The 20,933-nt window shown below is 43.1% G+C and overlaps 1 protein-coding gene across 21 annotated transcripts in view; it reads right to left on the bottom strand.

Annotated features, from left to right (window-relative positions):
- Positions 1–20,933, bottom strand: part of CELF1 (CUGBP Elav-like family member 1) — a 52,514-nt gene that overhangs the window by 8,487 nt on the left and 23,094 nt on the right. For 9 of the 21 annotated variants that reach the window (XM_081935035.1, XM_081935042.1, XM_081935023.1 and 6 more), the window contains 11 exons: positions 11,756–11,943; positions 10,488–10,570; positions 9,940–9,988; positions 9,125–9,259; positions 8,867–8,946; positions 7,996–8,157; positions 6,985–7,066; positions 3,198–3,326; positions 1,598–1,711; positions 1,275–1,460; positions 139–282 (listed from right to left, as the gene is read on the bottom strand). In XM_081935035.1, the coding sequence (XP_081791161.1) occupies positions 139–282; positions 1,275–1,460; positions 1,598–1,711; positions 3,198–3,326; positions 6,985–7,066; positions 7,996–8,157; positions 8,867–8,946; positions 9,125–9,259; positions 9,940–9,988; positions 10,488–10,570; positions 11,756–11,933 (1,342 nt within the window). In that variant the 5' untranslated portion in view covers positions 11,934–11,943. The remainder of the gene's footprint in view (positions 1–138; positions 283–1,274; positions 1,461–1,597; positions 1,712–3,197; positions 3,327–6,984; positions 7,067–7,995; positions 8,158–8,866; positions 8,947–9,124; positions 9,260–9,939; positions 9,989–10,487; positions 10,571–11,755; positions 11,944–20,933) is intronic. The other 12 variants (XM_081935025.1, XM_081935033.1, XM_081935028.1 and 9 more) reach the window with 7 other exon arrangements.

The following is a 20,933-nucleotide window of genomic DNA, read 5'->3' as shown; positions in this document are numbered from 1 at the left end:
TACATCAGTTAGTTGTTCTTTTCTGAGGGGAGAAGATGAGAGAAAGAACTAGAGGAAGATGGTGGGACAAACCTTCCAAACAACTGCTCTGATATGAATATCCTTCTCTTGTACAAAAAACAATGTAACAGAACATACCAAAACATTTGCTCAGATTGGTCTGCTTGTCAATGAAAACCTTGGCAGAGACAACGTTCCCAAAAGGCATGAACATCTGTAGCAGGTCTTGGTCCCCAAATTCTTGGGGAAGATGGTAGATGAACAGATTGGCTCCTTCTGGACCTTTAAAATATTCATTTAGAAAGAAATTAAAACCAGTAGAAATTAAAACCAGTCTTGGATTTTAATACAGAAAATAAAGGATAAGTAAAACACATTTAACAGTCAAAACTATTACTGTCAAAACTATTACTGAAAAATCTGTCTCCAGGAATCAATTATCTTGCAATGTTAAAAATGATATCTAGATAACAACAGTAGCAATAGAGTAAAAATAAAAAATACTTAAAAAAATAAAGGATCATTATTTGTAGTTTCAGTCAAAGAACAGAAACATAGAAACAAATCTTGATAATTAAATACATAGGCACTTTCTACCCAGTTCAGGAAGTTGTGATGCTCTAAAGTTGAATAAAATGATCAGGCTGTACTTCCTTAATACAATTCAAAAGAAGGATGGAGCCAGTTGCAAAGCTCCATCACACTTTCCATTTTAAAGGCTACACCTTCAGATTAATGTTTCAATAAGGTTGTCATGTATTTAAAATGTGACACAAAAACAATAAATATATGATCCATAGTACAATGTTATCCATTCCCCCCCCCCCCTAAACCAAGATTTTGCTAATTTCAATCCTCCAATTTGCAATAGTTAATAGCACTGGCCAATAACTTGCAAAACAATTGTACAGATTAAGGATACTGTATGCAAAACCCACTATGTACTTTCTCATAAATAAGAAATAATTAATGACAGTCCAAAAATATGTCTGGAAATATTAAAAATAACATACTGTATATATTGATTTTAAAAATGAATTTCTTGGTTGGGTGAAAGATAAAACTAAACAGAATTTTAGAATTAGATGTTTCAGAGTAGCCAGAATACTCTGTAAAAATGTCTGCAAAATGCACTATAAAATGTCTATACATCCCGTCTTTTATCTGTAACTTCGGATTCTGTATCACTGGAGAAGAACGTTTTGAGTATAGCATAACATCTAGAGCTCAGTACGACATAGCTAAAGAACAAACTTTCAGAAACCTCTACCTACCTTCCTTCTGACTTCCTGCTGCCCCAATACTTTGCTGTGTTAAAAGACTCTGGTTATAAAGTGTGGGCAATGCAGCAGCAGCATATTGCTGAATCCCAGAGTATGCCTGAGTTAGGGCCTCCATTGTGCTCCCTGTGCCATTTGAAAGGCCACCGCTGCCTAGCCCTCCGTTTAAGGCTGCCATTCCTGTACAGAAAATAATGAATAATTATCATTGTTACAACAAGGTTTCAAGTAAGAAAATTGATCAAGTGAGGGAAATTGAGACATGGGCTTGAAGCAAAGATGGATTCTGACTTTTTCTTACAATGCTCTGAACTTGCCTGCTAAAGAGCCAACATTCAGGCCTGCAGTAGCCCCTGCCAGTGTTTGCAGCGCTCCAAGAGAAGCCATTGGATTTACTGAGGAACTACTACTGGAACTGGGTGACGAACCTGCTATTAAAATGAGAGAGTTAAATCATCATCAACAACTTCTAACACTATCAAAATGACAGTACGACCTCCGAAAGGCCTAAATAAAGCCCATTCAAGGTCCTGGCCTCAGGTGCTTTGAAGAATAGCTTGACTCCCTCATCTTTGTGGCAACTCCTGAGATATTGGAACACTGCTACCATTTCACCCCAATCCTTCTTTTCACTAAACTAGACACACGCCATTTCAGCAACTGTTCTTTGTATGTTTTAGCTTCAGTCCCCTAATCATTCTTGTTCCTCTTCTCTGGACTCTTTCTAGAGTCTCAGCGTCTTCTTTTGTGTAAAGTATGAGTCAGGTAAGAAATAGCAAGAGTTTTTACCAACATTCAGAAGCAATCCTTCTATTTTTTTGCCTAGATGTAAATTGCAACGGAAGAAAAAACCCCTGGAGTATCCATGTAGTATCCATGCTCATCCAGAAAGCTGGAATCATTTGCTCCTTACTAACTCTCAACTGAATTTCTTACTATTTAAACAGAATGAGTGAAGCTACAGTATTCTTTCTCTTTTGCCATTTCGAAATACTGATGGCTCAGTGACTAACCCTATTCCATATTATGTGTATACATACCACACTCTTAGTCCAGTAACAAAATCTAAGAAGAGGTGCAAGGTCAAGCACAGGCAGGTTTAATTTTAAATTTTAGTGGTTTTCTTAAGTTTCATTTATTTTCTTCCATATCTAAAATGACTATCATTCAGTTCTAGTCAGCAGGCAAAAGTTTCCAATATCAAAGCAAGCAATTGTGTGGCTTGCTTTTCGCTCCATGTTATGTAAATATGATTAGAAATAAATTATCCTTGTTCTACAGCAATAAGCCACAAGTTGAGAGAAGTATGCTGCTGCTTTGTTGTGATTTATGATGTGAAAATTTGTAGAGATGCCTCATTTGTGATTATAGGGCTTATCCTTGGTAAGTTTTTCTGCCCCATCCACTTCTGAGATGTTCAAATTAAAAACTTAAATGAAAATAAACCATTACTACATTTATCTGAGAGATCAACTGTTTGTTCAAAGAGCATTATTAAAGCAAGCTATGTATAAGGTACAAGTACTGCCACTGTAAAAACCAAATGTGTCTAAATTCTATCTCAATTTTCAAAAAAAAAAAGTATCTGCAAAGAAAATCCAGGAGAATGTAATTGAACAAATGGATCAATTACATTTACAAAACAATAAATATCCTCTTGTGAAATTTAAGTTTTCTCTGTGTCCTTGTGAATATGAATGCATGTATAAACATAACTATTCAGCAAATCATAAGGACCCACTTCCTTGTTTTTTCAATAATAAACATGTGTTTTGTAATTATTTATCATTACATTTATCATTAGGGCAGGATTTAATAATTGAATCGTAGTAACTGGTCCTATTGTTATATATGCAAAGAGGCAAAAATAGGTTAATTAATCAAACAGCAAATAAATAAATAAAACAATTCCCTTACCTGAACTGGTGAGCACACTTAATGGACTATTGGAAGAGTTGAGTGCAGTTGTTCCACTTGGGGTATTCTGAGCTGCGCTAGCTGCAGCTGCTAATGCAGCTAGATTCTGCAATTGCATTGCATTCAACCCTGCAACACATCAATCAATGCAGTGTGTCTTTTTCTGTACCATTAACTACTGGGGGACCCAGCAGCAGCACTCTTAAATGGGTTTGGTGGAAGTAGTAGTTCAATAGTCTTATTACCAAGCCACACTGAACAAGAACTCCACCTTGTTTTACACAAGATTTATTATCAGATTTGTCATTTTTTAATCATTTTATTATCAATATTAGGTAGAAGATAATGGAAAAAGGAGACAATTTATCAGAGAGATTAGCTACCTCTATCTTTTTAAAATGTTCCCAAACCAATGGAAAGTACTTTATAAGATCAAACTGAGGCCTACATTTGCTTGCTTATTTCCATCTTTTTTCTTTTATGATGACTATTTTTTAAAAAAATATATCATTCCATAACTGATAAGTCTATCAAACTCATGTAATACTTTATTTCGTGTTCTATTTTAGCTTCTCAAAATAGCTTTTATTTTTATTACCTTCATCTCCCAATTCTTCTTTCAAATAAAAAGCTTAACAATACAGCTTTAATTCTTCCTTAATATAATTTAATTTTTAAAAATAGTTGCAAATATTCTACACATTTAATTTACTAACAGTAGGTCAGTGCTAAATTATAAGAACTTGTTCAATAGAAAACTTATCCTTTCTTCAAAACTAAATTAAGTTTTATGAAGAAATAGATCAGACAAAAGCACCAGATATACCAGCACAGTAAAATTAAAGAAAGTATGTCATGACACATAATATGCATATTGAAGGAATATGTTTTATGCAGGCATCATGCTACGTCTCCAAAAGTCACATAAGGTAATTAAATCTTTTTTTAACAAAAGCATCCATTCTTAACGGATTATTCCCCTTACCACAACAGAAAATGTCATAGTTTAATTATGTACCATTAAAAAAAAGCTTTCCTTCTATTCTGAATCTACCTTCATTTAGTTTCAATAATGATCCTAAGTCCTAAAATAGTAAGAGAGGTTGAAAAATATTATCACTATCCATTTTATCTATACCATGAATATGATGGCACAGTGCTTAGAATGCAGTACTGCAGGCGACTTTTGCTGGTTGCCAGATGCCAGCAGTTCAGCAATTCAATTATTATGAGCTCAAGGTTGACTCAGCCTTCCGAGGTGGGTAAAATGAGGACCCAGATTGCAGGAGGCAATATGCTGACTCTGTAAACTGCTTAGAGATGGGCTGAAGCAGTATATAAGTGTAAGTGCTATTGCTATGTATATACTTCCCTCATGTCTGCCCTTACTCCTTTTCTTCCAAACTAAATAACTCTTAATTGCTGACATTCCCTTTATCATATTGACTGATATTTTTTTGCTCTTTACTGTATGTATCAATAATTCTATTTTCAATTCTCTTCCTGATGATTCCATGCATGAAATTCATTCACTCATTTTTTTTAACAGCAGCTCACATTAGACTGATTTATTTACTGAGCTCTCCACTGTAATATCAAGATCCATTCTCTTGTCAGCCTCTGTCAGCTAAGATCTAATAAATATACAAGTGAAGTTTGGATTTGTGTGCCAATTTCATTTTACACCTATTTATACTGAAGTGCATTTGCCATTTTGAAGCCCATTTACACACTGTGGGTACCCCTTTACCCCTTTGTACTTCAGTTCACCTCCTCCTTGTATATGTCGTATATATGTCTTGGTATATGTTTTGTTATATGTATGTCAATATATTTATTTCCTATGTTTTGTTGTACGCCGCCCCGAGTCCTTCGGGAGAGGGTGCGGCTAAGAAATAAATATTTATTATTATTATTATTAATGTAAATAAGATTAAAAAGATATTGGGAAATAAATCTTTAAAATCCATTTTTATTACTCATAAACATGTTATCACTACCAAACTTGCTCACAATAATTCTGTACAAAAGACTTTATTTATAATCCAGGTAAAACCTTGTTCACACACTTGCATACATCCTAAAATAGTTTAGAAAATCAGTGAAAAAGACTAATCTTTCTGAAAGTCATGCTGACTCATTTTCAGTAAGTCGCCCACATTTTAAAAAAAAATTCTAACACTACTTGCAATCATTCCTCTCCAGAACAGGTGTGAGATTAACTGACCCACAATTTTTCTTTAGTATTCCTTGATTCCTTTTTAAATACCATGTTTCCCCCAAAACACGACAGGGTCTTATATTTTTTTGACCCACGAAATATGGCCTTCGGCTTATTAAAGGGGAGGGCTTATTATTTTTGGGTTGCCGGGCAGCTGCTCCCTTGCAACTGGGCTCCCGAAGAGCCGGGCACAGGCTCAGGGTCAAATGGCTGTGTTGCGCTGTCGCAGCAGCAACACAGCAGCCATGAGGTCACTATGCTTGCGAGCAGCCGCCTGGCAAGCCCCTTTCCAGCCGACCACAGTGCCACTGACCGACCTAGCAGTACCCGGAAGGCACCAAGCAACGCGAGCACCTGTTCGCCGCCCTCCGCCTCCCGTGGCTTGGCGCCTTCGGAACGCCCCTAGGTGAGTGAATGGGGCTCTGCATGGCTGGAGAGGGGGGTTGCTGCTGGTGCCACCCGCCGCTTGGTTTTTTTTTGCGGCTTTCAAACCACAGAGGATGAATGCCGCTCTGGAAGTACGCTCTTTGGTAGCATACAACCATAGAGCGTACTCCCAGAGCGGTATCCTACTTCTGTGCTTTGGAAACTGCAACGGAGGACGGATGCCGCTCTGGGAGTACGCTCTATGGTTGTACGCTCTGCAGCCCACAACCATAGAGCATACTCCCAGAGCGGCATCCTCTGTGCTTTGCAAGCCGCCAAAAAAAAAAAAAAAAACCCCAAGCGGCGGATGGTGCCAACAGTGGAGATGCCCTGGCTCTGCAGGTACTGGAGAGTTAACCAATGGCATCGTGAGCCTGCAAGTCATGCGAGCGGGGAGCGGAAAAGCCGCTCACGCAACCCCCCTCTCCAGCCATGCAGAGCCCCATTGACTCATTGTGCCCGGCTGGAAAGGGGGGTTGCTGGGCGGCTGCTCACAAGGTGGTTACCTCATGGCTGCTGTGACAGCGCAACACAGCCATTTGACCCCGAGTCTGTGTTCGGCTCTTTGGGAGCCTGCTCGCAAGAGAGCAGCTGCCTGGCAACCCCCCCTCTTCAGCTGGGCACAGTGCTGCTGACCAACCTAGCGGTACCCCAAAAGCACCAAGCAACACGAGTACCTTTGCCCCCCACCTCGTTCCCGCTTGGCGCCTTCGGGATACCGCTAGGTCGGCGAGCGGTGCTCTGCCTGGCCAGAGGGGGGGGGATTGTCTAGGGGGCTTATTTTTTTGGGGGGGGGGCAATATTTTTGCTCACCCGAAATATGTGGCAAGGCTTTAGTTTCAGGACAAGTCGTATTTTCGGGGAAACACAGTAGTAAGGTCAGTTGGGCACCTGTTCCCACAAAATAAGAATATAGCAAATTTTAAAGAGAAGGTGCTTACATTTTTGAAAAGATCAGCTACTGCATATTCATATTCAAGTTAAAAACTTGTGATTGATACCATCTGTGCCCAAACTCTTATACAGACACCCAAGATCTGTCTTCAATAACATTAAGATATCACAGCACACCAATCAGTTTCACTTTGCTACTGACCCTGTTTGTCAGATGCCAAACGGAAAGAAGAGAAAGAAACTTACCTCCCATTGGGTGAAGGTTGCCCAGTGTGTTCAAATTCCCAGAGGAAGCAGCTGCTGTCTGCTGAAGGAGCTGTAAATAAAGCTAGACATTACACCAAAAACAGAACAAGAGTGAGAATGAGGGCTGGCTCCATTTCTCGGAGACACTGCACTACACCACAGCCAGAATGCCGTTACCAGCACAATTCTTACTGACCACACATATCACCAATACACACAAAGCAGCAATGATCCCAAAAAAGAAGGATGCTATTAAAAAAGGAACAATCCAATTTCTCATGCAATTCCAGGTGAAATATTCTTCCTTTATTCATGGCTAGTGTGCCACAAATATGTTGGCTACAAAGTTGTCTAACACTCATGAAATACTATCTGCCTACTCCTCTCTATTCAGATACCATAAATGTATTCTGGGAGGAAGCAAAGTAAATAAAAATAAGGGAATTGTTTGCCTGTGGATTTGTAAATGCAAATCCACAGGCAACAGTAATGTCTTCATATATGTATATATGGCAGGATGCTGTACAAGTTGATAAGAGTATCGTATATCGACACTGTAGTAAAAGGAAAAATAAACCTTCGTTCCCTATGTATTCTCCACCCAATCCTTGGCACATTGTGTGATGTTTTAAAACTGGGCCGCCCAAAATGGGGGGCGTGTGCATGCATGCATGCTCCATTTGCACAAGTGGTGGACACCTGTGCTTGCCTGCCACTTGCCTCCCTTCCCCCTCAGCACTGGTCCTCAAAGCCCGAAACTCCGCTATATAAAGTTGTACAATACAGTCCATTAAGTCCTCACGCCCCACATTCTTTTGCATCAATAGAAATCCTAACATATGACATGGCTTCAATGCTAAAAAACATTTCAATCGTCTGTACTTACCACAACTACCACTACCAATTTTTGAGCTTATAACAGAGTCTCAGAAAGACAAGCCTTGCAAACAAGAAATGTGTGTTAAACCATTTAGAAAATAATTCTGAACAGAAGCTGTCAAGCACACTCACTGCCAAGTACTGGGGTCCAAGTGTGTTCAGTCCAGCCAAGTTTCCCCAAACAGAGGCAGCGCTAATCTGTTGCATCTGTTGCTGGAGTTGTTGTGCGATTCGTTTCTGTTCTTTATCCTTCTGAGTATCTGCAAACTTCACTACGATGGGAGAAGAGCATCCCTGCAATACAATTCAAACAGCTGTAGCTTTTGTCACCTTTCCAAAATCCTAACAATTTACATTCTTTAAATAATTGCTTTAAAAAGAACACACATTCAGAAACTGTCTTTTTAAAGCAACCTGTCACATTCCAGAATTCCAATGCAGATTCATGTATCATATATTATATATCTTTCCTATTTTGCATACAACTGGAGAGAAGTGTTGGTATATATATGCCATACAGGGCGTACAAACTAAGGGATGTTAGCATAGTAATTGCAAATCTTAAACCAATTGTTTATCTATTATGATTTGGATACCCATAAATGGTATCAATACAATTAAAAAAAACACCTTAAAAACTCAAAAATAGTTGAATATATAAAGATTTAAGTGTTTCCACAAAGATTTTAAGATATTTTTAAATATAAACTAAAATATCTGGCTGAGAAGGAAAGTATTAACTCATTTGGCAATGCTGCAAAGAGAGAGGCCAAGTGCATTCTACAGCTTGGAAGCTAAACATGAAAAGAATCTCAAGTGAAGGTATTTTTAAGGGTGTAATTTTGTTGACTTTAATGTGTGTCAATAAAACTCAATCATCAGATAGTAGGCTCTAAATGGTTTAGGCTTTAAAAATTAAAACACTTTAACTTGTCCTTAGAATACAATTAGCAATACTGAGTTACAAACATAAAAGTCTCTCAAAATTGATATATTTTTTTACCTCCATGGTCTGTGCTTGATGCATTGTTTTGATTGCTGTTTGTGCCATTGCTCTTGTGGTAAAAGTCACAAAAGCACAACCTGAGAAGGGAATACAATTAAAATTAAGTAGCAGTATACCAAGCTATCTCCTGAACAAAGAAACATGAGGGGTATGTATGTGTATGCAGATGGGGGAAGACGAGGGTTGGGGAGAGACGAGGAGGAGGAAGAGAGGTCTGAAGAGGAAGTCATCAGTTGCAAAAAGGTCTGTGTGTACCTCGGCTTAAACCATCAGGACCCCGTAGAATTCTGCATTCTTCAATTTGACCAAAAGAGGAAAACATCACTCTGATATCATTTTCATTGCACTTCTTTGAGATCATCCCAATGAATAGTTTTCTATCTTCCACTGCTAAGAGAAGAAGAACAACAAAAGTTGTGGCTTGACTATTTACGTGATTGGGTAAGTTTCCTTGATTTCATAGAACAATCCAGCAAAATTTACCAGTAAGTTGCCCCAAAATGTACATTATTATAAGTGGCAGTGTAAAGAATACTTTCTTTACCTTGCCACTACAAATCTAGAATCTTCAGTCTAGATCAGGGATATCAAATTCGCGGCCCGCGGGTCAGATGCGTCACACGCTGGCCATGCCCATCCATGTTTTAGTGAAGGGGGAAAAAGTCATGATGTCATGTGACGATGCGAATTTGACACCCCTGGTCTGCAGCAAGAGTCAAAAAATCTATTTTCTCACAGTTTAGTAGAAGAGCTGTGTGCAAAAAGCAATGAAGTGGAAGCATACATTTTGAGTTTCAAACAATCTATTTCAACATTATCAAAATTATTTAAACTTGAAGCTGCCTTCTTTTGAATATGAAATTTAAATGTCTGGATTTCTTATTCTGATTTTCAACAGAATATCATGAAACTGAGAGGATGTTTATTTCATAGATGGCATTGGTGGGATGTGAGCCTTTAATTTTTTTTAAGCATCCATAAGTTGCAATTTTGGCATATAATGCAATGAATGTTGCCACAACAATGTAATAGAAGATATCAAGGCCAAACAATCTTTTACATACACTCACCATTATTCTTTTCACTGTCAGCTGGCTTCATTTGAATGGGATGGTGCATCTGTGATAAGAAAGTAGTGGAGGAACATTACATTTTTCAAAATAAGCTGTTGGGAATATGCAAAACAAATTCAAAATGTTTCCAGTATGAAACAATCATTTTGAGCTTAGAATAGCCTCTTCTGTCCATTTATGAAGTATTTTGAATATGAATTAGCCTTATTTGTGCTTAAATCACTTCTAGGAGGGCTTGAAACTATTTAGTAACTGAAATGGGACATTTCAAGCTTGAAAAATGTTGAATTCAAAGTCTTGAGCATATCCTACGAAGCATCACTCATACCCAAAATAACAAAATATATTTATTTGAAACATTTTATAGTTAGGAACTTATAATTCTATTTGTAAAAATATCGTTCTGAATTTAAATGGATACAAAATAAGTCATAAATAACGAGTAGGACAAAGGATTTCACATAACCTACTACAGAAAATGTAGTATTTCCCGTTAGGATTTGCTGATAGAGTAAATTAACAAGAAATAATATAATTTGTCATACCCCTGGGAGGATCTTCATGTTATGAAGAGCATTCTGTGCTTCTAGTGCAGCTTTACGGGTATAAAATGTAACAAAACAGCACCCTATGAAATAAACACATTATGTAATACATACTAAAAAAACACTTCAAGCCTAAATTACTACATCAGTTAATTATCTAAGTCAAGTATTTCTAGAAACCTAATTCTGAACTTTTTTGAAACGTAATACACATTTAAATGCCATATATTCCAGGTGCAGCCTTCACATGACCATACATATTTTTTTATAAGACTGAAAGCTGTTTTGGTGGAATCTATGATACAACTACCTAATTATAGATGATGTTTAAACAATCTAGGTTAGATCCAGAGATGCCCTACACAAAGTGGCCAATTTTATTGGAGGAAGGGGATCTTTATTAACTCACTCTGTTCTATGCAGTTTCTTATGCTACAGCAGTTTTAATATCCTACTGATAATGCTGCTTCAGGGGATGGGAGAATAAACTTGTTTGCAGATGAATTCTTTCTAGATCAGACAGCATATTTAAAATGTTATATGTTTATTAGGTCTTGTTAATTTATGCTTCACAATGAGTTGGTACAAACTATATAATTATTTCTTCTGATTTTGTGCGGGGGGAAAACCCAAATGTCCTGCAAATAAAAATCACAGCAAGATGCCTTACTATATTTTTAATATTACCAATATTAACTTTATCCAACATCCTCTCCCCACCATCTGAAGTGACACAGATTCTATCATTCTACTACGCAAGACCACCAAACTGTAATTTATAGTATAATTGGTCCAATAAAAACTCATCTGCTCTGGAAATAAAACTGCCTACACATTTCATTTATGACTCACATACTTTAATAATGTCCTTGTCCTCCTAATAAATTAGTAGTTTATAAACTGGACTGGGGGTCAGAACAATTTTCGGTCTTATAAGAGTCTTGTGTATACTATGAAACCACTTTTGTAGATTTTCACTGGATATTAAATGGACACTATTTATAAAATGTAATTAGCACGTATCATTGTGAATAACAATACTAAAAAGTTCAATTTACTATTAACTATTTACTATTACTAATAAATATAGTAATGAATGACACAAGTAGTTGCCTCTACGTGTTGGTATAAATAATGGAAACAATTGGATAAAACCTAATTTAAACTACAGTACACATGATGCCAATCATTAAGTCATTTGGTTCTCTATGTGACCCAAAGTGCAGCCAAGTGCTGCCTTTCTAAAAAGAAAGAAGAAAACCTCTCACCTTTGCTCTGAGGAGGGGTTTGGCTTCTGTCTCGCAGGACATTAATTTCATAGACAGCACCATACTGTTCAAATAGATCTCGCAAGTCTTTTTCAGACCAACTCCGTGGGACTTGGCCCACAAACATCTTGATAGCATCTAGGTCTGGTTGGTCAGGATGATCCAATGTGCCATTCATTTTCTTTGAGCTATATGAGTCAATGAGAAAAATGTGATACGTGATTTTACTGGCAAGGTCATCAATCAACCTTTTAGTTCATATACAGTGCTTAAATTGCTAAAACTCAACGTATTTAAATAGAACTCACAAATTTGAAATGCTAAGAGAGAAAAAAATCAGAATATTTTTCTATACAAAAAGAGTGATTGGCTGATAACTCACTGCCTTCTCCCAAATATGCCTGAAAGTTTCTAATTTTATTTAGCAGCTTATAAATGATTTTTTTTTTGAATAAATAATCATTTGAAACAAGAGCAGGGCAGATAAATACTTTAAAGTGACTGAAATGCTCTCTAAAATGTAATGTGCTATAATTTAAAAATCAGTGATAGTTGTTCCAGTACATCATTAGAAAATATTAAATAGAAAATATATTTTAAATATTCAAAATAATTAACTTAAAAATAATTAGAATTTGGTTCAACTCATAATCATTTTTAAAGTATATATCTGCTTTTTAGATAACTCAATTCATTGTTCCATTTTTTAAAAAAATATAACTTAATCTGGAAAAAAAACATATAGTTGTTCTATAAACTTGTACTTCTAAAAATGAAACTGCCTCTGGATACTGAAGAATAATTATGCAGATTTGTATCAAACCATAAGGAAGAACTTTTAGAAATTAATATAGGATTTTGCATAGTAAATAAACTGTGATTTAAATCATGAAGCTGAGCCTTCTTGAAAAATGATTTAAATTAGATCCATCCTCAAAATGCTTCTGATTTGGCAAAATGTACCTAAGAACTGATGTTCTTTTCATCTACGGTAATTAACAGAGTAAGAAAAATAATCAAATAGAATGAACAGAAAGATTGCTTTATAATATGATGAATGCTAAATATGATGAATACTGACTCAGTTAAAGATAGAGGTATTACTGTGCATGAATCCTAAAAGTTAGAAAAGACATATTTAGAAACAGAAACCTAAAAGGGAATCATAGAATGCAGCCCTGTACCTATAGACATATAAGAGAGGGGAAAACCCTACCACTAATTGGCTGGAAACCAAAACCACAAATCTGGTAGGAGAATACTCTGCTTGAAGAGTATGGATGACAGAAATGCTGAATAACTGCACTACCGTTGGAAGGTAAATTATCTACTGCTTAAACTATTATTTTTTATTATTAGATTTTTATCACACCATAAGGCAATTGTAGAATTCAGAGACTCCTAGATTCTAGGACAGCATCTTAACCACTACACCAAAAGGACTCTACAAAATATAAGATTTTTAAGGAAATGGCTATCTTTGAAGCTGCAATTTTTGGGGAACTAGAGAAAGAAGGCTTATTAGGCCAAAAGAAAAAGCATACCAAATCTAATTTCTTACAATTAGAGTTGAAAGTATCTTATAGTCTTTGTATGAGAAACAGGATTAGGGGAATATCTCCATAATCACAATTTATCCCTCTTTCTTTGTAAGACTGTTCAACTCTGCAACTCTGGACAATGCACATTTTACTTTGAAAATACATTACATATATTAACTGCTGAGTTAATATAAGCCATGGTGGCGCAGTGGTTAGAATGCAGCACTGCAGGCTACTTCTGCTGCCTGCCTGCAATTTGGCAGTTCAAATCTCACCAGACTCAAGGTTGACGCAGCCTTTCATCCTTTCCAGGTGGGTAAAGTGAGGACCCAAATTGTTGGGGGCAATAAGCTAATTCTGCAAACCGCTTAGAGAGGGCTGTAAAGCACTGTAAAGTGGTATATAAGTCTAAGTGCTATTGCTCAGTGCAGGTATCCACTGAAGACTTCAGCCAACTTTGCTCAATGTTTGATACTTTAGCAGCATTATTAAGCTGGGTTGCATTTGAGGTTTCATAATGAAATGATGATCCTCTGTAATAATTAGAGGAAACAATAATTTCAGAATTAATTATCACCATTTTTGATGCCTTTCATGCTATACGTCAGTGATGGCGAACCTTTTTTGGCTCGCGTGCCACAAGTGGGGGGAGCGCAGGGGGGTTGAGTGCGGGCGTGCCGCACCCATAATGCAACGCGCGACCCCCCCAGTGCGCATGCGCGCACAACGCGTGACACCCCCCCATTTTTACATGCTTTTTTCGCCCTCCCCAGACTCCAGGGGCTTTATAGGAGCCTGGGGAGGGCGAAAAGAGCCTCCCCCGATCCCCCGGAGGCTTCAGGGACCGTCCCTGAAGCCTTCGGAGCGCTTAAAACCACTTCCGAGCAAACCGGAAGTGACTTCCGGGTTGCTTGGAGAGTGGTTTTAAGCGCTCCAAAGGCATCAGGGAAGCCTCGGACGATCCCTGAAGCCTTCGGAACGCTTAAAGCCACCCTCCGAGCAAACCGGAAGTGACTTCTGGGTTGCTCGGAGGGTCGTTTTAAGCGCTCCGAAGGCATCAGGGAAGCCTCGGACGGTCCCTGAAGCCTTCAGAACGCTTAAAACGACCCTCCAAGCAACCCGGAAGTCACTTCCGGTCTGCTCGGAGGGTGGTTTTAAGCGCTCCGAAGGCGTTAGGGAAGCCTCCGGACGGTCCCTGAAGCCTTCGGAACGCTTAAAACGACCCTTTGCTCGGAGGGTGGTTTTAAACATTCCAAAGGCTTCAGGGACGGTCCCTGAAGCCTTCGGGGGGGGGGCTCTTTTCGCCCTCCCCAGGCTCCTATAAAGCCTCTGGAGCCTGGAGAAGGTGAAAAATAGCTTTTAAAAAGGTGAACTCAGCTGGCCAGCGCGCGCATGCGCGCTGGCCAGCTAACAGGGCAGCACCTCTCGTGCCCTGACAAATGGCTCCATGTACCACTTGTGGCACGCGTGCCATAGGTTCGCCATCACTGCTATAGGTAGTCCTTGGCTTATTAGTAAATTTCCAACTACACTGAAAAAAAGAAACATGACCATTTTCACATGTACAACCACTACAACATCCCCATGGTCACGTGATCAATACCCGGGTGCTTGGCAACTGATTCATATTTAGGAGGGCCGCAATGCCCCAGGATCATGTGAACACCTTTTGCCACCAAGCAAAATCAAAGGGGAAATCAGATTCATTTTACAACTGTGTTATTCATTTAACAGCTGCAATGATTCACTTAACAACTGCTGCAAGAAAGATCTTATAGTGGGGCAAAACTCACTCAACATCTGTCTCACTTAGCAACAGAAAGTTTGGGCTCAACTGTGGACTACCTCTATTGCAATAGCACAATGGACTCTTCAGAGCAATGAGCAGCTGAGCTCAGCAGAGGGATACATCGTTGTAACATGGAGATGGGCAGCACCCTTTGGACCTTTAAACCCAATGATGTTGTTCAACACAGGAAACTTGCGATCACCAACTCTGGTCCTGGCAAAGGTGAGCCACATGATTCACAGAACATAATGGGAATAATTCTGCCTGCTGAACTAAAGAACTAAATTAAATAGTATTAAGGGAAATGTCACAGTGATTTAGTTCAATTTATGAATCTTATACTTCTATTTAGATCACACATTTTCTAATGGAAGGTCATATTAAAACTGAATAGAAACTTAGGAAAAAGGAAGCCATATTTAATTCCAGAAGATCTGGATTTAACATATGGTATTACAATTCTACAATAATGGACAGATATTGAAATTGACCGTTGTCTTACCTGAATGGTCTTTCTCTAGGCGCTGCGGGAGTGTCCAAGCACGGGTTAACATCAGCTTGCTGCCCAAGGACTGAGTTCGAATTCTTGTAGCTCCGCCTCTTGCTCCCCTCAGAGGCTCAGTTTTAAAAACGAAGGAGTATCCAAAGGAACTGTCAATGCCATAGTCCAGTCCAATGAAGAAATTACCCCGCGACCCCTGATAGGGTGGGGTTGGACACTCCCGCAGCACCTAGAGAAAGACCATTCAGGTAAGACAACGGTCATTCTCCTAGGCGCTGCTTGGAGTGTCCAAGCACGGGACATGCCAAAGCTATGATCCCCCAGGGAGGGAAGAACTGTTCACGGGCGCGGGGCTAGTCGCAACCCTCTGCAAAATTCTTCTCCCAAAGGCTGCCTCAGCCGAGGCAAAAGTGTCCAGTCTATAGTGCTTGACAAACGGTGACGGGCCTGACCACGTAGCAGCCCGGCAGATGTCCTCGATGGATGCTTGAGTGGCCCATGCGGCCGATGTGGCAGCACTTCTTGTTGAGTGTGCAGTGATACGAGGAGGCGCCGGCCTGCCCTGATGTTCGTAGGCCAGCTGGATGCACGCCTTTATCCAGCGTCCTACTGTAGCGGAGGTGACCTTCTTGCCCATGGTGGCAGGTTGAAACGACACAAAGAGGGCCTCCGACTTGCGGAAAGGAGCTGTTCTTTTCATGTAGATCCGCAGGGCACGGCGGACGTCCAGCTTATGCCACTCACATTCCTTGGAGTGCTTGGGATGCGGACAGAAGTCCGGGAGGATCACTTCCTGCGAACGGTGGAAAACGCTGTTGATCTTTGGTACGAATGCCGGGTCGAGACGTAATATCACTCTGTCGGAGTGGATGACGCAAAGGTCCTCTCTGACTGACAAGGCCGCCAGTTCAGAGATCCGGCGTGCCGAAGTGATGGCAATGAGGAACGTCGTCTTGAGGGTCAGGTGGCGTAGTCCAACTGTCCGAAGGGGTTCAAATGGTGGCCCGGACAGAGAACGTAGCACCACGGACAAGTCCCAGGTGGGATACCTGTGGATGGTAGGAGGAGCCAGATTGGTGGCTCCTTTGAGGAAATTGCGCACCTGCGGATGTTTGCTGAGGGACAGGTGCGACTCAGTAGACAGGATGGAGGCCAAGGTGGCAGTCTGGCGTTTGAGAGTGTTTGGTGCCAGGCCCCTGTCAAGGCTGTCCTGCAAAAAGTCCAGCACTTGGGGAACGGTGGCAGAAGTGGCAGAGATCTGGTGATGAAGGCACCAGCGAGAGAAGGCCGACCAGGTAGCTTCATAGATTCTGATCGTTGATGGACGTTTGGATGCCTGGATGGTGCAGATCACCTTCTCCGAGTATGCGCTGAGCCTCAGGATCTCCCCTTCAAGTGCCACACGGCAAGTTTCAGCCACTGGGGTTCCGGGTGATGGATGGCCCCTTGGCTGAGGGAGACGCGGTCCTGAGGAATGCGCCAGGGACGAGACACTGAGAGACTGACCAGGTCGGCAAACCAGGATCTCCTCGGCCAGTGAGGAGCTACCAGCAGTACCTCCGCTCCCTCTGTCAGGATCTTCCCGATGACCTGTGGGATTAGCGGCAGGGGCGGGAAGGCGTACAGCAGACCCGGAGGCCAGGGAGAACGAAGAGCGTCCGTGCCTTCCGCCCCTGGGCACTGGAACCTCGTGAAGTACCTGGGTAGCTGGGCGTTGGCCGGAGACACGAAGAGATCGACAACTGGAAGGCCGAATCGCAGAGACAACTGATGAAACAGATCTGGGTGAAGACGCCACTCCGCGTTCTGGATGGTGGATCTGCTGAGCCAGTCTGCAGTCGCGTTGTCCTCTCCCGAGATGTGGTCTGCCCGCAGAGACCTGAGGTGTCGTTCCGCCCACCGACCCAGGGATTCCGCCTCCGTCATCAGAGCAAGGGATCGTGTGCCGCCCTGGTGATTGATGTATGCTTTCGTGGCGATGTTGTCGGTCAGGATCAGCACATCCTTGTCCCTGATCAGCTGGAGGAAATGCTTCAGGGCCAGTCTGGCAGCCCGGAGCTCTAGCCAGTTTATGTTGTGGGCGAGCTCCGCTGGAGACCATCTGCCCTGGATCACCTGGTTCTGAAGGTGAGCCCCCCACCCGAAGAGGCTGGCATCTGTCGTGATGACCAGGCGCTCCGGCTCCTTGAAGTAGCAACCCTTTAGGAGAGCGTCCGACTGCCACCATTGGAGGGAACGGATTACCTTGGGAGGGAGACGTAACACCCTCTTGGAGTTGCTGGCCATGCGTCTCTGGAGGGGCAGCAGGAACCACTGGAGATCCCTCGCGTGGAGGCGTGCCCACGGGACCACCGAAATGCAGTACACCAGCTTCCCTAGCAGTTGAGAGAGGGAAACCACCGTTGCTGACCTGGTGGACCGGATCCTCTTCACGAGGGACCTGATGCTGTCCACTCTCTCTTGTGTGAGGAAGACCTTGCAGGACTCTGAGTCGATGATGGTGCCGAGATGCTGGATCCTGTGGGTCGGGTTGAGATGGCTCTTGGCCAGGTTGACCGAGAAGCCGTGCCGTTGCAAGACCTGAATGGTGGTGTTGAGGTCTTGTTGCGCCTGATCCCTGGATGACGAGTGGATCAAGATGTCGTCCAGGTAGCACTCCAGCCTCACTGGAATTGAGCGTAGGTGAGCTGCGATGGCGGCCAGCAGCTTGGTGAAGGTGCGTGGGGCTGACGAGAGTCCGAAGGGGAGGCCTCTGTACTGGAAATGCTGGTTGGCAAACTGGAACCTCAGGAACCTGCGATGCGCCGGGTGAATCGGAACGTGCAGGTACGCCTCCTTCAGGTCTATCGAAGTCAGGAGGTCTCTCTGCCTGATGCAACCCAGGATGGTCTGCAGGGACTGCATCTTGAAACGCTTGTATTCTAGATGCCTGTTGAGTCGATTGAGGTCCAAGATTGCCTGCACCCCTCCCGATGGCTTGGGGACTAGGAACAGGATGGAATAGAAGCCTGTGCCCTCCTGACCCTCGGGTACCCTTTCTATGGCCGCTATCTCTAAAAGGTGGTCTATCTCCGCCCTCATTAGTTGGAGCTTGTGAGGTGACCTGGGAGTGGGGCAGCGAACCCGGGATCTTGGGGGGGGGGGAGGAAGTCCAGGGTCAGGCCGTGACGGATCGTGTTGAGAATCCACGCGTCCGTCGTGGTCTCCTCCCACTGGGCGGCATAGAGTTGGAGACGGCCGCCTATGGGAGGGTCCCTGTGGCTGTCACTTGGATTTCCTGAAGGGGCGGTTGGAGAACCCCCGTCGGGAAGGTTTACGGTAGCCCTGTTGTCTGTTTCTATCCCTGTAGAAAGATCTGTCCTGGGGACGTTCCTGTGACTGGGGAAAGGGACGGCCTGAACCACCTGAGGAGGTGGAAGGCTCGGAGCCCCGAAAGGAACCCTTCCGAAAGGGCTGGCCCTTGCGTTCAGGTTTCTTGGTCATGGCTGGGAGTACCTTGCGTTTATCCTTGGATTCAATCAGAAAGGAATCCAAGGCCTCCCCAAAAAGTTTCCCACCCTTAAAGGGAGCGGAAGCCAGCTTCCACTTTGCCTTGACATCTGCCTGCCAGTGGCGGAGCCACAGAAGGCGACGTGAGGTCACATTGGCGGCTAATGCCCTGGAGGAAAACTTAGTGGCGCTAAGTGAAGCATCAGCAGAATATTCTATGGCTGCTATGATTTTATTTACGTTCTGCCTCATTTTAGTGTCCCCAGCCGGTAGGCCGGCCAATAGTTTGCGAAGCCAGAAGAGGGCTGCCCTCCCGAAGTAGGAAGAGGCAGAAGATGCTCTCATGGCCCAGGCAGTGGCCATATGCGTCTTGATAGAAGACGATTCGGCCCTTTTGTCCTCTGCTTTGAGCCCCTCCAGTAATTCAGCAGGTAGAGCCGAATTGGAGGTAAGGGACATAATGGGGTCATCGACCTGGGGGAGCTTTAGAAGCTCCTCCAGAGGCTCTTCCATGGTAAATAGCCTCTTGTCGTTCCCGCTGGGATTTGCCAAGGAACCAGGCTGGGTCCATTGGCGTTGGATAATGTCCAGGAACAGCTGAGGGGCTGGGACGAAGTCTAAGGGGGGGGGGGGGGGAACTTCGTTGAAAAGCCCTGCCCCTGGGTCCTGGGGACCGATGGTCTCCATGGAAGCCTGATCCGAGGTAGGTTTGGGCTTGGGGGCTGGAAGGCCCATCTGGGGTCCTGCAGCCCGAGCCTTAGTCAGAATAGCCCTGAACATGGAAGAGTTGAAGAGACCCGGAGAGGGAGGAGGCTCTGGAGTGGAATTTTCATCCTCAGAGAGGTCTGGAGCATCACGCTCCACCTCCTCTGAGTCCGAAACCTCGCTGATGCCCGAGGGATCAGGTGAGGCCTCCCTAGCTGGGGGACCTTGTGCCCTAGCTGGTTTCCCCTTACTGGGATTAACAGAAGCAAAGGGAAGCTTAGATGCCAGCTGCATCATCCCATCAGTGATACCCCGAGAGATGGCCTCTGCCACCACCTCCTGCATGCTTTTGGGCAAGGGGAGATCGTGGGCCTGAGGGGTATCTGGCCCAGTTATTGAATAGATGAAGGACCCCTCCTCTGCCAGGGAGTCTGCCTCATCAAGGGAATCTGATGCCAGGGAATGGCCTGGGGAACCCCTAGAGGCCCTGGATGGATTAGGGGAAAAATCGAATTCCTCTCTTTCCCCTGGAAGGGGGGGGGGGAATCCCCTGTCTGGAGGTAGATGGAACAGGAACCCCTTCCTCCCCAGGATTAGGGGCTGGAGGAAGGGCCTGCTGGGCAGAAAAGGCCTTCTGGAACTGTTTCTCCAGGGCCCTCTGCCTCCTAGCATCTAGTCTCTCCTCAGCCTTAGAAGGCTGCTTGGCTTTAGGAGCCTTCCCCTTAGCTGGGCATCCCACCCCTTCACCTTTAGCAGCAGGGTTGGTCCTGTGCGTTTAGCTGCTGGTGGGCCAGCCTGCTGATCCACTTGCTTCTCCATAGCGTTGGGAATCCTTCCCGATGGTTGAGGTGCTGGAGAATCTGAGGCTTGCATCTCTGGGATCCTCCTGCTGTAGGCAAGTGGTGGCTGGAAAATGGCTCCGGCTGAGATGAGGTCGGAAGCCAGCAGATCCGCGCTGAAGAAGGCAAGGGTGAATGGTCTAGATGACCAAAAGAACCCCTGCGGCCGCTTGTAGGTCTGGAGGGGAAGAGACCCAGTCAGGAGACCCTGCGATGGTCCTCTTCAACCCCTACTGCGGCGATCTGCAGAGAGCGCAGGCAACGCGATGAGGCTAAAAGCCCCGGTAGAAAAAGCGCGCCAAAATTTTAAACT

The sequence above is a fragment of the Natrix helvetica genome, assembly GCF_964273705.1.
Source record: "Natrix helvetica genome assembly, chromosome: 1".
In the NCBI taxonomy this organism is placed as follows: domain Eukaryota; kingdom Metazoa; phylum Chordata; class Lepidosauria; order Squamata; family Natricidae; genus Natrix; species Natrix helvetica.
The sequence above is the reverse complement of the archived record's forward strand: the minus strand, read 5'-3'. Positions and strand labels throughout refer to the sequence as shown.